This window comes from Natrix helvetica (assembly GCF_964273705.1).
Source record: "Natrix helvetica genome assembly, chromosome: 16".
NCBI lineage: Eukaryota > Metazoa > Chordata > Lepidosauria > Squamata > Natricidae > Natrix > Natrix helvetica.
Genome location: NC_138563.1, coordinates 7,807,867 through 7,824,280, shown reverse-complemented (window position 1 = coordinate 7,824,280; position 16,414 = coordinate 7,807,867). Strand labels below are relative to the sequence as shown.

At 43.8% G+C, this 16,414-nt stretch overlaps 1 protein-coding gene across 1 annotated transcript in view; it reads right to left on the bottom strand.

Moving 5' to 3' along the window:
• Positions 1–15,501, bottom strand: part of ITGA10 (integrin subunit alpha 10) — a 69,671-nt gene extending 54,170 nt beyond the window's left edge. Inside the window, exons 1-2 of the mRNA XM_081968600.1 lie at positions 14,906–15,501; positions 1,685–1,796 (exon numbers count right to left, since the gene is read on the bottom strand). Coding sequence (XP_081824726.1) covers positions 1,685–1,796; positions 14,906–14,951 — 158 coding nt within the window. The 5' untranslated portion in view covers positions 14,952–15,501. The remainder of the gene's footprint in view (positions 1–1,684; positions 1,797–14,905) is intronic.
• Positions 15,502–16,414: the final 913 nt, after the last annotated feature.

Below are 16,414 nucleotides of genomic sequence, written 5' to 3'. Positions count from 1 at the left end.
GAAGAGAAGAGGAGAAGGAGAAGGAGAAGGAGAAGGAGAAGGAGAAGGAGAAGGAAGGAGAAGGAGAAGGAGAAGGAGAAGGAGAAGGAGAAGGAGAAGGAGATGGAGAAGGAGAAGGAGAAGGAGAAGGAGAAGGAGAAGGAGAAGGAGAAGGAGATGGAGAAGGAGATGGAGAAGGAGAAGGAGAAGGAGAAGGAGAAGGAGAAGGAGAAGGAGAAGGAGAGAGAAGGAGAAGGAGAAGGAGAAGGAGAAGGAGATGGAGGGAAGGAAGGAGAAGGAGAAGGAGAAGGAGAAGGAGAAGGAGAAGGAGATGGAGAAGGAGAAGGAGAGAAGGAGAAGGAGAAGGAGAAGGAGATGGAGAAGGAGAAGGAGAAGGGAAGGAGAAGGAGATGGAGAAGGAGAAGGAGAAGGAGAAGGAGAAGGAGAAGGGATGGAGAAGGAGAAGGAGAAGGAGAAGGAAGGAGAAGAGAGAGGATGGAGAAGGAGAAGGAGAAGGAGAAGGAGAAGGAGATGGAGAAGGAGATGGAGAAGGAAGGAGAAGGAGAAGGAGAAGGAGAAGGAGATGGAGAAGGAGATGGAGAAGGAGAAGGAGAAGGAGATGGAGAAGGAGAAGGAGGAGAAGGAGAAGGAGAAGGAGAGGAGGGAGATTGAGAAGGAGAAGGAGAAGGAGAGGAGAAGGAGAAGGAGAAGGAGAAGGAGATGGAGAAGGAGATGGAGAAGGAGAAGGAGAAGGAGAAGGAGAAGGAGCAGGAGAAGGAGAAGGAGAAGGAGAAGGAGAAGGAGAAGGGGAAGGAGAGGAGAAGGAGAAGAGAAAGGAGATGGAGAGGAGAAGGAGAAGGAGAAGGAGAAGGAGAAGGAGAAGAAGGAGAAGGAGATGGAGAAGGAGAAGGAGAAGGAGAAGGAGAAGGAGATGGAGAAGGAGATGGAGAAGGAGAAGGAGAAGGAGAAGGAGAAGGAGAAGGAGATGGAGAAGGAGATGGAGAAGGAGAAGGAGAAGGAGAAGGAGAAGGAGAAGGAGATGGAGAAGGAGAAGGAGATGGAGAAGGAGAAGGAGAAGGAGAAGGAGAAGGAGATGGAGAAGGAGAAGGAGAAGGAGATGGAGAAGGAGATGAAGGAGAAGGAGAAGGAGAAGGAGAAGGAGAAGGAGAAGGAGAAGGAGAAGGAGAAGGAGAAGGAGATGGAGAAGGAGATGGAGAAGGAGAAGGAGAAGGAGAAGGAGAAGGAGATGGAGAAGGAGAAGGAGAAGGAGAAGGAGAAGGAGATGGAGAAGGAGAAGGAGAAGGAGAAGGAGAAGGAGAAGGAGAAGGAGAAGGAGAAGGAGATGGAGAAGGAGAAGGAGAAGGAGAAGGAGAAGGAGAAGGAGAAGGAGATGGAGAAGGAGAAGGAGAAGGAGAAGGAGAAGGAGATGGAGAAGGAGAAGGAGAAGGAGAAGGAGAAGGAGAAGGAGAAGGAGAAGGAGAAGGAGATGGAGATGGAGAAGGAGATGGAGAAGGAGATGGAGAAGGAGATGGAGAAGGAGAAGGAGAAGGAGAAGGAGATGGAGAAGGAGATGGAGAAGGAGAAGGAGAAGGAGAAGGAGAAGGAGAAGAAGAAGAAGAAGATTATGATTCTTGGCGTAGGGGGGACAGAAAACAACAATCAAAAGAGTAAAAAAATCAACCACAAGAAAACTGCAGGGACTCACCATTTTTGCCCTTGCGCTGTGAACTGCAGGACTTTGTAGCCGAACTGAGCTTCCGGAGGCCCACGGAAGATCTGAGGTCTTCTCACATCAATGTTAAAGCAGATGATCCGACCTTGAGGGAGGAAAAAAAGACAGAGCTGGAAACCTCGCCGCCGTTTTCTTTTTCCTTTCACGCACAAGAGGAGACGCTAATTCAGACGATAGGTTTTAGAGGGGCATTGGAAGGGAATGCATTTACGCATTGTTTGCAATGTGCAAAGTGAGTGGGTCAAGCTGAGCAGATTCCCAAAAGCTAAACGGGAGGACTGGGTGAGTTATTGGATCTGGACTAGAAGGAGAAGTCAAAGAAAAGAATCTGGAAGAAGAAAACGGCAGAGATACGTCCATGAAGTAACCAGGATTCAAACTCATCGATTTTTTCCCCCTGAACCCAAACACTTTTGGGTGAAACTCTCCCTCTTTCTCTCTGTATGTGTCTCTCTCTCCCTTCCTCCCCCTCTCTTTCTTTCCCCCTCTCTCTCTCTCTCTCTTTTCTCTCTTTTTCATGTTCTTCATTTATTTCCTTGTTTCTTTCTTTTTCTTTCCTTTCTCGCTCTCTCTCTTTCTCCCTCGATCTTTCTCTCTGTTTTATGTACAAAAGTATATAAGATGCTTTGCTAATCAAAACCAGCACATTGCATTATGTCTTTGCAAAAGAAAGCAATATAAATGCATTAGCTTGAAACAATTCTTTCTCTCTGTCTCTCTGTCTCTCTCTGTCTCTCTGAGTGTCTGTGTCTTTCTCTGTGTGTCTGTCTGTCTCTTTCTCTCTGTCTCTCTCTCTGTCTTTCTCTCTCCGTCTTTCTCTCTGTGTGTCTCGGTCTCTCTCTGTTTCTCTATCTCTGTCTTTCTCTCTGTGTCTTTCTGTGTGTGTTTCTCTCTGTCTCTCTCTTTCTCTCTGTCTCTCTCTCTGTCTTTCTCTCTCCGTCTTTCTCTCTGTGTGTCTCGGTCTCTCTCTGTTTCTCTATCTCTGTCTTTCTCTCTGTGTCTTTCTGTGTGTGTTTCTCTCTGTCTCTCTCTTTCTCTCTGTCTCTCTCTCTGTCTTTCTCTCTCCGTCTTTCTCTCTGTGTGTCTCGGTCTCTCTCTGTTTCTCTATCTCTGTCTTTCTCTCTGTGTCTTTCTGTGTGTGTTTCTCTCTGTCTCTCTCTTTCTCTCTGTCTCTCTCTCTGTCTTTCTCTCTCCGTCTTTCTCTCTGTGTGTCTCGGTCTCTCTCTGTTTCTCTATCTCTGTCTTTCTCTCTGTGTCTTTCTCTCTCTCTCTCTCTCTCTCTCTCTCTCTCTCTCTCTCTCTCTCTCTGTGTGTCTCGGTCTCTCTCTGTTTCTCTATCTCTGTCTTTCTCTCTGTGTCTTTCTGTCTCTCTGTCTCTCTGTCTCTCTCTCTCTCTCTCTCTGTGTCTCTAACTCCTCTTTTTCATAAAAGCATTTGAGGCGATCTCCAACTGAGCTCATCCACCGCTCGCTTCCTCAACAACAGCCCAGTGTCTGGAAAAGAGCACAACGTCTAAGGCTCCTGCAAAAAGGATGTGTAAGGAAAGGGTGTAGCCCTCCCCTCCTCACAATGCCACCTCTGTCCACAGCGCCACAGTCTCCAAACTCCAGAGGAAAACAAGGGAAGTGAGCTAGAAGGGAGGAGGGTTGCGGCTTGAAAAATCTAAATTTTACATATAAATAGTTGGGGATTCTTGTATATAAACCCAGGCCTATTTTCATTTGAACTTCCACTGCAAATTTGAGCACTGAGCTTTGTAAGGAGTTCGTCTCACTGAATGTATCGTCGCTGTCGGGAATCAATCTTTGGCTGCCTCTTAAACCCACAGCCTCAAAGCACTGCCCTGAGCCCCAAAGTTTAATGAAACTCCAAAATCTTGTATGCCTGTTTGTCTCGGTCAAATAGAGGGAGTCCTCGACTTACAACGGTTCATTTAATGACCGTTTGAAATTACACTGAAAAAAAGTGACTTGTGGCCATTTTCCCCGCTTATGAGCATTACAGCATCTCTATGGTCATGTTATTTATATTAGGATGTTTGACAACGGATTCACATTTATGACGGTTGCAGTGTTGGAGGGGTTGTGTGATTCCCTTTTGCAACCTAGGCTGGGCTAGAAGACCTCCAATGTCCCTTCCAGCTCTATTTCTATTATTTCTATTTTCTTCTATTTCTTTCTATTTCTATTTCTATTCTATATATTCTCCTATTCCATTCAATATATTATTCCATTCCATTCCATTCATTTTACATTCTATTCTATTCTATTTTATTCCATTCCATTCATTTTACATTCTATTCTATTCTGTTCTATTCTAATTCTATTCCATTCCATTCCATTCCATTCATTTTACATTGTGTTCTGTTCTGCTCTGTTCTATATTCATTTTGTTGTTATTATTCTATTCTATTCTATTCTATTCTATTCTATTCTATTCTATTCTATTCTTACCTTCTGACAAACAAAGTCAATGAGGAAGCCAGATTCAAGTGGCCAGCTCTGAAAGAGCAACACTTAAACTTTTGCTATTTATTTATTTGTATTTATTTTATTGATTTGCTTGTTTATTTACCACCGTTTTCAACCACCTATCTCCCTCAGAGAGAACCTAATACTCAAGTGGCCAGCTCTGAAAGAGCAACTTTTGCTATTTATTTATTTTAAATTTTATTGATTTGTTTGTTTATTTACCACCGTTTTCAATCACCCATCTCCCTCAGAGAGAATCTAATGCTCAAGTGGCTATCTCTGAAAGAGCAACACCTAACATTTGCTATTTATTTATTTTTTAAATTTTATTTATTTTAATTTTATTGTTTGTTTGTTTACCAGAGTTTTCAATCACCCATCTCCCTCAGAGAGAACCTAATACTCAAGTGGCCAGCTCTGAAAGAGCAACACTTAAACTTTTGCTATTTATTTATTTGTATTTATTTTATTTTATTGATTTGTTTGTTTATTTACCACCGTTTTCAATCACCCATCTCCCTCAGAGAGAACCTAATACTCAAGTGGCCAGCTCTGAAAGAGCAACACCTATACTTTTGCTATTTATTTATCTTTATTTATTTTATGGATTTGTTTATTTACCAGAGTTTTCAATCACCCATCTCCCTCAGAGAGAACCTAATTGTTGCATACTGACAGCCAAATGGTAGGCTCCACCAAGGTCCTCCGTTCCGGCGGGAAAATACTGAATGCTGATTGGCCGAGCATTTGACAGCTCCCTATAAAAGGGCTAGCTGTCAAACGGGCTGCAAATAGTTGTCTAATAAGGAGCTGTTGTTTGTCACTGAAGCCTGAGCCTGTCTCATCTGTTCACCCAATCTAACACTAATACTCAAGTGGTTATCTCTGAAAGAGCAACACCCAAACTTTTGCTATTTATTTATTTTTTAATTTTTTATTTATTTTTAATCTTATCGATTTGTTTGTTTATTTACCACAGTTTTCAACCACCCATCTCCCTCAGAGAGAACCTAATACTCAAGTGGCCCGTTCTGAAAGAGCAACACCCAAACTTTTGCTATTTATTTATTTATTTATTAAATTTTTATTTATTTTTAATTTTATTGATTTGCTTGTTTATATACCACAGTTTTCAACCACCCATCTCCCTCAGAGAACCTGATTCTCAAGTGGCCAGCTCTGAAAGAGCAACACCTAAACTTTTGCTACTTATTTATTTATTTTAAATTTTTATTTATTTTTAATTTTATGGATTTGTTTATTTACCACAGTTTTCAACCACCCATCTCCCTCAGAGAGAACCTAATACTCAAGTGGCCAGCTCTGAAAGAGCAACACCCAAACTTTTGCTATTTATTTATTTATAAATTATTTATTTATTTATTTGTTTTATTTGTTTGTTTGTTTACCACAGTTTTCAATCACCCAACTCAGAGAGAACCTAATACTCAAGTGGCTGTCTCCAAAAGAGCAACACCTAAACATTTGCATGCGCAGAAACATCTGGGCAGGTGGACAGCGCCTCACCGCCGCTACTACTGGTTCGGCCGATCCGGGCCGAACCGGTAGCAACCCACCGATTATAAAGTGCTGTTAACACATCACATGATCTTGATTCTATCCCTCTGTTGAGGTCATTTAGACATCAAAAATAAATAAATGTACACTATCCATGCAGTACAATTTGCATTGCTTTTATTTTGAAGAGAACTACTATTCCCTCCCCCCTTTTACTTGTGTGTGTGCCTATGCACCTTCACGGTAATCAAAACTACACAATTTAGGAACTTCCGGTTCCGGCGGCTACGGCGACAGGCAAGCCTTTGCCTGCTCCCGCTCTCCCGGTGGGCTTCCCCCGCTTCTGGGGGGGCACAGGGGCGTCCTGCCGAGGGAACGGCTCGCGGAGGGTCCTGGCGTCGGCGTCGGCTGGCGGGGGCTCCTCCGCTTCGTTCTAGGCATCGGGGAGCAGTTTTGGAGGGCGCGCGTGCGTCTCGCTCCATGCCGATCGGAGAACGCACTCTTGAACGAAGCAGCGGCAGTATGGTGAGAGGCTTCCTTTCTTCATTCCCTCTCTTTTGAATTGATGGACTTTTCAGCACTTTTAAAAAGTTAAACTTTCAGATCCTTGCTAGAGGTGCGGCTAGAGGGAGGGGGATTTCCCCCCCTCCCTTGGACAAGCGGCTTGAGAAGATTTTGCTTTCACCCCCAGGGGAAGGAGGAGGGGGGAGAGCCAACTAATGATGCCTCACCCCCATAAAAGTGACTTTCATTGGACTTAGCTCCAGAACTTATGGGTGAACTGAGAACTTTCTGAACTTTTAAAATTTTATTATGCCTCTGAGCCCAAAGCTGGCAGGGCAAGATGGCACACTTCCGTTGTCTTCATGAACTGTGAAACCTGACTCCACCTTTAAAATTCAGGCTTCCGGTCTTTGTCTCCGAGTCAGCCAGAGGAATCTCTTGTGGATTGTTATTTTCTGAACTCTTTGGAGAAAAAACTTTCATCTATCGCTAGAGTGACTAAAGAAACTCCCACCTGTTTGGATCCTCTGCCTTCTGAATTCGCCTGCCTGCTCTACTTCTCCAGCTGCCCAGTTTCTACTCTGACTGATCTCCTTGCTTCATAAACCATGTCTCCAAAAAGACCACCTCCTGGAAAGCCTGGCTTTGCTACTTCTGCCCCAACGTCTGCAACGTCTAGTCCAGCTACACAGTCAAAGATAACAGAACTGATGCAACCCAAGACTACAGAGATAGACTTTCAACAAATGCTTCAACAAATTTTACAGGGCCAGGAGGAAATTAAGAAACAGTTAAGGGAAATGAAAGATGAAATTAAAGAGAATCAAGCCCAAATCTTTAAGAACTCACAGAGACTGGACCTTGTGGAGGGTGGGGTGGCGGAGGCGAAAGGGGGGGTAGAGGCTTTACAGAAGGGGAACAAAGAACTCGACATCCAACAAATGAAAACAGAGTTTGAGAGAATGTCCTTTTATCTTAGATTTCAAAATGTAATAGAAGCAGATGGGGAAAATATAAGGGACATTATGACTAATATTTTAGCTGAATACATACACAAAGATAAACAGCAGATGGAATGGGAGATAGACCTAGCCTATAGAGTGAATTCAGCATATGCCAGAACACATAATGTACCCAGGGAGGTTCATATTAAATTCCTTAGGAAAACCACAAGAGATGAAATTCTGGGTGTACAAAGGGGGCAAACACTGACATACCACGACAGGGAGATAACCATTCTGAAGCAGATTCCCAAAAAAATTAGGGAAAAAAGAAAAAGCTATTCGCAATTGGCGAATAAATTATACCAGAAGGGGGTGTGGTTTAGATGGTTGATGCCTGAAGGTATGCTGATATTCTGGGAGGAGACAAGAATCAGAATCAACACACCCATAGAGGCACAGGCCTTTATGGAAAAAAATAAAGCGAACCTAGAAAAAACAGAAGACACTACAACGGTCATACAGGACACGGGAGGGGCCGGAGCTCTGCCAGCGGGGGGTGAAGGGGCAACACCAAGAAAGCTCAGATCACAAAAATAAATAAGAAAACCACAATGTTATAAACAGACCGAAAGTAATAATGAATTTATAACTAGACTATATATTATAACTATATAAACTGATTGAAAATTATTTTTTCTAGAATTAATATGCTGATTTTTTATGATTATGTATTAAGGTTTGATATTTTGATGTAACCTAGGAGTCTGGAGGGAGGGGGCGTCTGCCACACTTGCAACTGCCAAAATTTGTAACCATTCCACTTACCCTTTTCCGCATAAATGTTTTAAAAAAACCAATAAAACTTCTTGAAAAAAAAAACACTACACAATTTAATGCTTTCCTTATAAAGCAATAAAATTAACATTGAGCAGAATTAACTTCGGCCCTCCGCAACCGTCCTACTTTCTCCCGTGGCCTCTTGGGGAAATGAACTGCCTTCTCCCCGCTTTATACAATCATGCTTTCAGAAGCGCTCCATGGAATTAAGGATTTTTGTATTGCTTTCCCCAGAAAGAAAGAAAAAAGAAAGAAAGAAAATACAGATTCCTTCCAAAGCTAACCACAGAGAGCTATTAAGTATGCAGCCACTGCTGTTCGCTTTGCATGTCCCGTGATGGTTTTCCCACAAAGTACTGATTTTCTCTGCGGAGGGAATGAAATGTTGGCGAAGGAAGCGAAGCCCCAGTTTAATTTAGGAAACCCATTTCAAAAGGGGGCCAGCCCGCTGACCGTCCGCATCCACGTTCAGCTGCAGAGAGCCCAAGAGGACTGACCATGGGCTGCATCCACCCAACGCACTAAGCCACAACAACTCAACAACTTATATATCTGGTCTTTTACTGACTTGGTTAAGGGATTACCTGCTACCTGAATATGAACCAGCCGTGTGAAGCAGCCGCCGCCAAAAAAGCTAATACAATCCTGGGTTGTATAAATAGAGACACGGGATCAAGACCACGTGAAGTATTAGTACCGCTTTATAAAACCCTGAGTAAGACCACACCTGGAATACTGCAACAAATTTTGATCACCATACCACAAAAAAAAAGGCACAATGGCCAAGAAGCAGATGAAAAGAGAGATAAAAGATCTTAGAGAGGAATATGGGAGACGTCCAAAAGAAAAAAAATGCATAGCAATTGAAGTATTGAAGCGGGCAAGCGATGATGGAGAGATGATTTTTCGCTTTTTGTGTTTTGATTTGCTTTGCTTTTCCTCTCTCTCTCTCTCTTTTTTTTGTAGGCAGGTGACATGAATAGAAGTTAGGTATGATAGAAAGAAAATGTCTTTGAACAAAGGACGACATGATTAAAAGTTAGAATAAGAGATAGGAAAAAAGGAAAGGGGGAATATTAGTGTGTACACTTTTATATAATAAAATAAGAGCAATAATAAGAGAAAACATGGAATAATTGAATAATGGCAGAATGCAACTTTATATAAATATGTACTACTATTAGGGATATATATATATAAGTTGGTTGTAAGTAATAACTATGACTAATGCTATTAGTTTTATTTGTATTAGAATGTCTGACACCCAGGTGCCACACTGTTCACGCATTGGTATGTTTGCAAAAAAAAATTTTTTAAAGGCACAATGGGTAAACAGAATGAGTAAATATCAGCTGCGAACTCTGCATTGGCGACAGGAAGGGCATCTGGCCAGTAAAGGTTCTATTCAGTTGCCCCAATTTTGCCCCGATGCAAGGGATTATGGGGTCATTAAAAGACATAATACTACACCCCCCCCCCCAAAAAAAAGATGTTGAGACTTTGGAAAAAGTTCAGAGAAGAGCAACTAAGATGATTAAAGAGTAAAACATAGGAAGAACGGTTGCAGGAGTTGGGTTGGGCTAGTCTAAAGAAAAGAAGAATTAGGGGTGACATGATAGCAGTCTTCCAGTATTTGAGGGGCTGCCATAAAGAGAAGGGGGGCAAATTATTAGGGTTAGGGTTCAGTTCATTTAGTGGCCATTCAACGTTACAACAGCACTGAAAACAGTGACTTAGGAGGGTTTTTCACACCTTCAATCTTTATAGTATCCCCACGATCATCATCACCTTTTAACGACCCCATAATCCCTTGGGGGTGAAGTCTTGGCAAGTGAATGTTTACTGGCCAGATGCTTTTCCTATTGCCAATGCGGAGTTATATTCAGCAGATACATTCTCATTGTGCCCAGAGAGAGAGAGAAATATCTGCCTCTACCTAGGATGAAACTCACAGCCTCCTGACTGTGAGGCGAGAGCTCAACCTCTAGGTCACCGCACCACTCTGTAGCATTCCCATGATCATACATGTGATCAAAATTCAAGTGCTTGGCAATTCATTCATACTTATGACCGTTGCTGTGTCTTAACGCTGCGTGATCCCCTTTTGCGACCTTCTGACAAGCGAAGTCAATGGAGGAAGCCAGATTCGGTTAGTAACAAAACAAGAGGGTTTTGCCCCATTTTACGACCTTTCTTGCCACGGTTGTTAAGTGAATCCCCGCCGTTGATAAGTTAGTAACCCAGATGTTAAGTGAATCGGGCTTTCCCCGTGGACTTTGCTGGTCAGAAGGTCTCTGCTGTGACCCTGGGACGCAGCAACGATCATAAGTACATGCCAGTTGCCAAGCGTCTGAATTGTGACCACGTGACTGTGGGGAAGCTGCAATGGCCATTAAGTGTACCAAACCGACCCTCACTCTGTCAAGGACGTAGAAGTCCACAAACAACCTAAGCCCCAGAGCTCGCTGTAACAGCATTGCCAAAAAGGCATTAAGAGTTGTTCAGCTAATTTTGCGAAGCTGCTTCTCCGGTAACTTTGCACTGCTACAAAACCTTTGCCAGACCAATCCTCGAATACAGTCGTCTGCCTGGAATCCACACTGTATAGTGCGATTTATTAATACGATTGAGCGGATCCAGGGGTATTTCACGAGAAGAGTCCGCCACTCCTCTGCTCACAACAGAATCCCTTACGCCACCAGGCTCGAAATTTTGGCCTTGGACAATCTGGAACTACGCCGCCTACGATCGAACCTAAGCGTAGTAAATAAAATAGTCTGCTACAATGTTCTACCTGTCAACAACTACTTCAGCTTCAACCGCAATAACACACGGGCAAACAATCGATACAAACTCAAGGTAAACCGCTCCAAACTCGACTGCAGAAAATACGACTTCAGCCACAGAGTGATCAATGCCTGGAATGCTCTACCCGACTCCGTGGTTACATCCTCAAACCCCCCACAACTTCAACCTCAAACTGTCCACCGTGGACCTCACCCCATTCCTAAGAGGTCCCTAAAGGGGGCGTGCAAAAGTGCACCGGCGTGCCAACCGTCCCTGTCCTACCGTCCCCATTTATTTGTATTCATTTCTTCTGTTTATATCCATGTTTATACCTGTTGTACATGTTTGACAAACCAAATAAGATAAAATAAATGAAGTGTGAAAAATGGCCCTAAGTCCCTTTTTTTCACTAAAACTCGAGCTGTTTTCAGCACCATGAGGCACCTCCGAGGGAAGGATCGTGCCCGTCCATTCCGGGAGAAATGGAGCTTGCTAGGGGGGGGGGGAAGTGTGTTGTTGCCTTTGCTTTGAGGCTCCACAACGTTGGAGGAGGCTTTGTGAATAGAAAGGCCATTTGGCGGCATTCATGCATAGATTCTGAGTAAAAGTGGCTCAGTGCAACATAAGCTCCCTCCCCGAACAGGAGGGGGAAAGCGCCCAAAATCTCTTAGACAAACGTGGCTGCAAATGAGGTATGTGTCCACCGCTTATAGACCCTCGGGGACCACACTAACTATGGGGAGGAGGGGGGATGCTCAGAGAAGTCACGATAGTGGCCACGATAGGCATGAAAGCAGCCTCCTCCTCTTTCTCCTCATTCTCTCCCCTTCCCCTTTTCTTCTTTCTCCTCTCCTCTCCCTTCTCTCCTTCTCTCCTTTTCCTCTTTTTCTCCTCCTCTTCTCTCCTCCTCCCTTTCCCCTTTTCTTCTCCTCTTCCTCCTCTCCTCTCCCTTCTCCTCCTCTCTTCTTTTTCTTCTTATTCTTTTCCTCCTCACCCTCTTCTCCTTTTCTATTCCTTTTCCTCCTCTTCTCCTCTTCCTCCTCTCCACTTTTCTTTTTCTTCTTCTCTTCTCCCCCTCATCCCTTCTCTTCTCTTCCTTTTCCTCTTCTCTCCTTTTCCTCTTCTTTCTCCTCCTTATTCTCTCCCCCTTCTTCTCCTCTTCCTCCTCTTCCTCCTCTCCTCGCCCTTCTCTTCCTCTTCTCTTCTTTCTCTTATTCTTCTCCCCCTCCCCTTCTCTTCTCTTCCTTTTCCTCTTCTTCTCTCCTCTTCCTTTCCTCCTCCTCTTACTCTCCTTCCCCTCCCCCTAGTCTTCTCCACCCCTCTTCTTCCTCCTATTCTTACCCTCCCCTTCTTTCTCCTCCTCCCCTCCCCTCCCTAGTCTTATTTTCCTCCTTCTCTTCTCCTCCACCCCTTCCTCCTATTCTTCTCTCTTCTTCCTATTGTTCTTATCCTTCTCCTCCACTCCGCCTCCTATTCTTTTCCCCCTCCTTCTCCTCTCCTCCCCTTCCTAGTCTTATCTTCCTCCTCCTCTTCTCCTCCTCCTCCTCCTCCTCTTCCTCCCCCCCACCTCCTACTCACTCTTGGCTAGGCAGCCCCATCACACACCCATCTAGTTTATAGATCAGCCATTACCTTCTTCCTGAATGTTTTCTTTGATTTCCTGGTTTGGATCCCACCTCTGCCCTCACCAAGCTTTTAGGGTTCATTTAACAAAAAAACAATTTTGAAAGTGCATTATCAAAGATTTAATGCACATATTTTTCTTAAAACTCCCGAACGCCATCACTGAAGTTACACATAAATTGGCCACCCTGTTTCAGTAGTGTGTGTATGTATGTGTATGTGTATGTGTATGTGTATGTATGTATGTATGTATGTATGTATGTATGTATGTATATATATATATATATATATATATATATATATATATATATATATATATATATATATATATATATATATATAAATTTGTATCAGCTGTAATAAATCAGGGCAGCCACTAGTGGGCAGGCAGATTTGTATCAGCTGTAATAAATCAGGGCAGCCACTAGTGGGCAGGCAGGAGCGAGAGGTTTTGGAACGTCTTTCCTGACAACTGGGGGTTTTCCACATTGTTGCGGCGGATCTGTGGCCTTTCTATAACATTTTATATGAAAAATAAAACAAGATTTGCTTCCATTTGGCCTGCTCACATTGTGCAAACCTTCAATTCTAAATTGCCTTGTTGAAGGAGGAGAGGAAAAAATCTCAGTCCCGGTTTTGATTTCAAGAGAAATGGATCCCAACTGGAGTCCGTTTTTTGAAAAAGAAAAAGAAACTCCCCTCCAGTTCTCCTTTGGTTGAGCATTATATTTGGCGGGGGGGGGGGGGAGGAAATAGTCACTGTATAGTTGCTGTTTTAAGAGGGACGCGGTGGCTCAGGGGCTAAGGAGCTGAGCTTGTCGATCAGAAAGGTTGGCAGTTTGGCGGTTTGAATCCCTAGCGCCGAGTAACAGAGTGAGCTCCCCTGACTTGTCCCAGCTTCTGCCAACCTAGCAGTTCGAAAGCAGGTAAAAAATGCAAGTAGAAAAGTAGGAACCACATTTGGTGGGAAGGGAACAGCGTTCCGAGCGCCTTCGGCATTGAATCATGCCGGCCACATGACCACGGAGACGTCTTCGGACAGCGCTGGCTCTTCGGCTTTGAAACGGAGATGAGCACCGCCCCCTAGAGTCAGGAATGACTTGCATGTATGTGCGAGGGGAACCTTTACCTTTTACCTTAGTTGCTGTCTTTATAAAATAAGTAATGCTTTTTATCTATTCGTAGCTACTCTTGCTCCAGTTCTCTTGAAATCAAAACAAAAATTTTATTTGGATGAGTAAACTCTGGATTGAATTGGTGACTTTTTACTGCGGACTTTGACACATGAACAAGCCCATATCCAGATGCCTACAGGTAGTCCTCGAATTACGACCACCATGGGGCATGAACTCCCAAAGAAAACAGCAACCAAAGCCTAAGAATCATCAAGGATTTCCAAAACCTTGGGGACTTTTTCCAACAATAAAGCATTTTCCTGACATTGTGTTATAATCCTTACAATAACTCAGTCCGAGAGGCCGGTCTATTCATCCCAACCCAGTTTGTTCAAAAGCAGAAAAGCAGCTGGCTTTCCACCCCAGGGCAGTCCTCGACATATGACCACCACGGAGCTCAAAATGTCAGTTGTTAAAGTGAGACGTTTGCGAAGTGAGTTTTGCTCCATTTATATTATTTATTTTGGAAAATGTATATAGCCGCCTACTCCCTCACGGCGACTCTAGGTGGCATGCACAAAATAAAACACAAGAAAAAAAAGTAATAAGAAATAATAATAATAATAATAATAATAATAATAATAATAATAATCTTAATCATAATCATAATAGTAATAATAAAATAATAACCTTCCCCTATCCGTTTTATGACCTTTCTTGATCCTGTTGTTAAGTGAATCACCACAGCCGGTAAGTCAGCCACCCAGTTGTTAAGCGGATCTGTTTTCCCCATGGATTTTGCTCATCAGGAGGTCGCAAAAGCAGGTCACATGACCCTCCAACCGTCATAAATATGAAGCCTTTGAATGTTGATCCCGTGACCCATTGAATGTTGATCCCGTGACCCATTGAATGTTGATCCCGTGACCCATTGAATGTTGATCCCGTGACCCATTGTCCTAAGTGTGAAAAACGGCCCTAAGTCCCTTTTTTTCAGTGCCGTCATAACGGCACTAAATGAACGGTCGCTAAATGAAGTGCTGTAAGTAGAGGACTTACTCCCTGTACTGGGGATTGAGGAAATCAATTTTCCCGGCGCTACGCACCCTTAAGCAAAATGGCAAATGAGAAAGATGCACAAATTTACTCCCAAGGTTGAAAAGAAAAGACGCTCTCCAGCTTGAATCAGATTCCTTTGCAAAAAATATAAGATTATTTTGAATGTAACCCCCTCCCCACTCTCAATGAGACCCCCGAAGCCGGCAGACCTTCCCCACTTCTGAGCGGCACACACAAACACACAAAGACACACGCACACACAGCCTCATCCGACTGGAGGATCCCACTTTTGAAAAAGGCACCCCAAACTTTTGAGAAGCACTCCAGGCAACCTACCTGGGAGGAGGAGGAGGAGGAGAAGGGGGCTGGCCAAGGGTCCCATCTTACACCGCAGGGTGGCCGAGGAGGTCCGTTCGGGCACAGCTATCTGGGCATGGCCATTCCTGGACAGCCGTCCGTTGCTTCTAACTGAGGCATTTGAAAGGTTGCACTGTCTTCGGCTGTTTTTTCTTAACACGCCACCCAAAAATTTCTCCCTCCTTCAATCTTGGAAAATATTTGGATTGGCCAGTAAAAATAAGCCTTCCCCATCCCACCCTCAGTGGGATGCAACTTGTTTTTTTTAAAAAAAAAAAAAGAGAGAGAGAAAGAGAGAGGAGGAAAAACCCTGTATTTTGCAGATGCCGAAATAACAAAAGTGGATCCCTCCAAATTATAAAGCTGGCCAAGGCAGAGAAGACTTAAAACTTAAAAAGGAACGCAACCACAGCATTAAAAACTTCAACTCAAGCAAAAGTTTTTGTTCTGATCACAGAGCAAGCGACGTGCCCAATGCATTATCTCCATCGAAGAAACTTGACAGCAGTCTCAAATTTCTCATGCTTCGCCCCGCAAACGCACAACGGGCGGGAAGGTTAACCATCCACCAGGAGCGAGTTGTTCCTAATAAACTTTATTTTCCCGAAGGACCCGAACGCCGGGACGAGAAAACGGCAGATGGAAACTCATCCAGGAGAGTTTTGCCCCGTCTGACGACGTTTCTCGCCACCGTGGTGAATCGCTGCAGTGGGTAAGTCAGCCGGTTGTTAAATGAATCGGTCTTCCCCAGGGAGTTCCCTTGTCCGAAGGTCGCAAAAGGGGATCGCGTGACTCTGGGGAAGGTTGCGACGGTCGTTAACTGTGAAAAGCGGTCGTAAGTCACCGTGACCCCTGGGACGCTGCGACCGTCATAAATACGAGTCGGTTGCCCAACAGCTGAATTTTGATCCCATGACCATGGGGATGCTGCCATAAGTATGAAACACGGTTATAAGTCACAGTCGTAAGTGTGAAGCATGGCCATAAGTCACTTTCTCAGTGCTGCTGTAACTCTGAACAGTCACTATACAAACGGCTGTAAATCGAGAAGTAGCAGTTTTGTTATCTGACTCTGTAACTCAAATTTCGTGACATGTAGTAGAGACAGTCCTCGACTTACAACAGGTTAGTGACCAAAGTTACGACACTGAAAAAAGGGACTTACGACCGTTTTTCACTTATGATTCACTTACTAACTTGGCAACGGCAGCAATTCACTTAACAACAAGAAAGGTTGTAAAACGGGGCCAAATTCGCTTCACAAATGTCTCGCTTAGCAACAGAAATTTTGAGCTCCATTGTGGTCGTAAGTCAAAGGACTACGGGTATTTGCACTTTTTTCACAATATGTGTGATTAGGAGAAAATGGCAAAGCCACGAAACTAATCAGAGGATCAGACATATAAAGTAACAATAACAGTTGGAAGGGCCCTTGGAAGTCATCTAGTCCAACCCCCTGCTGACCCAGGAGACCCATACTAGGGATTC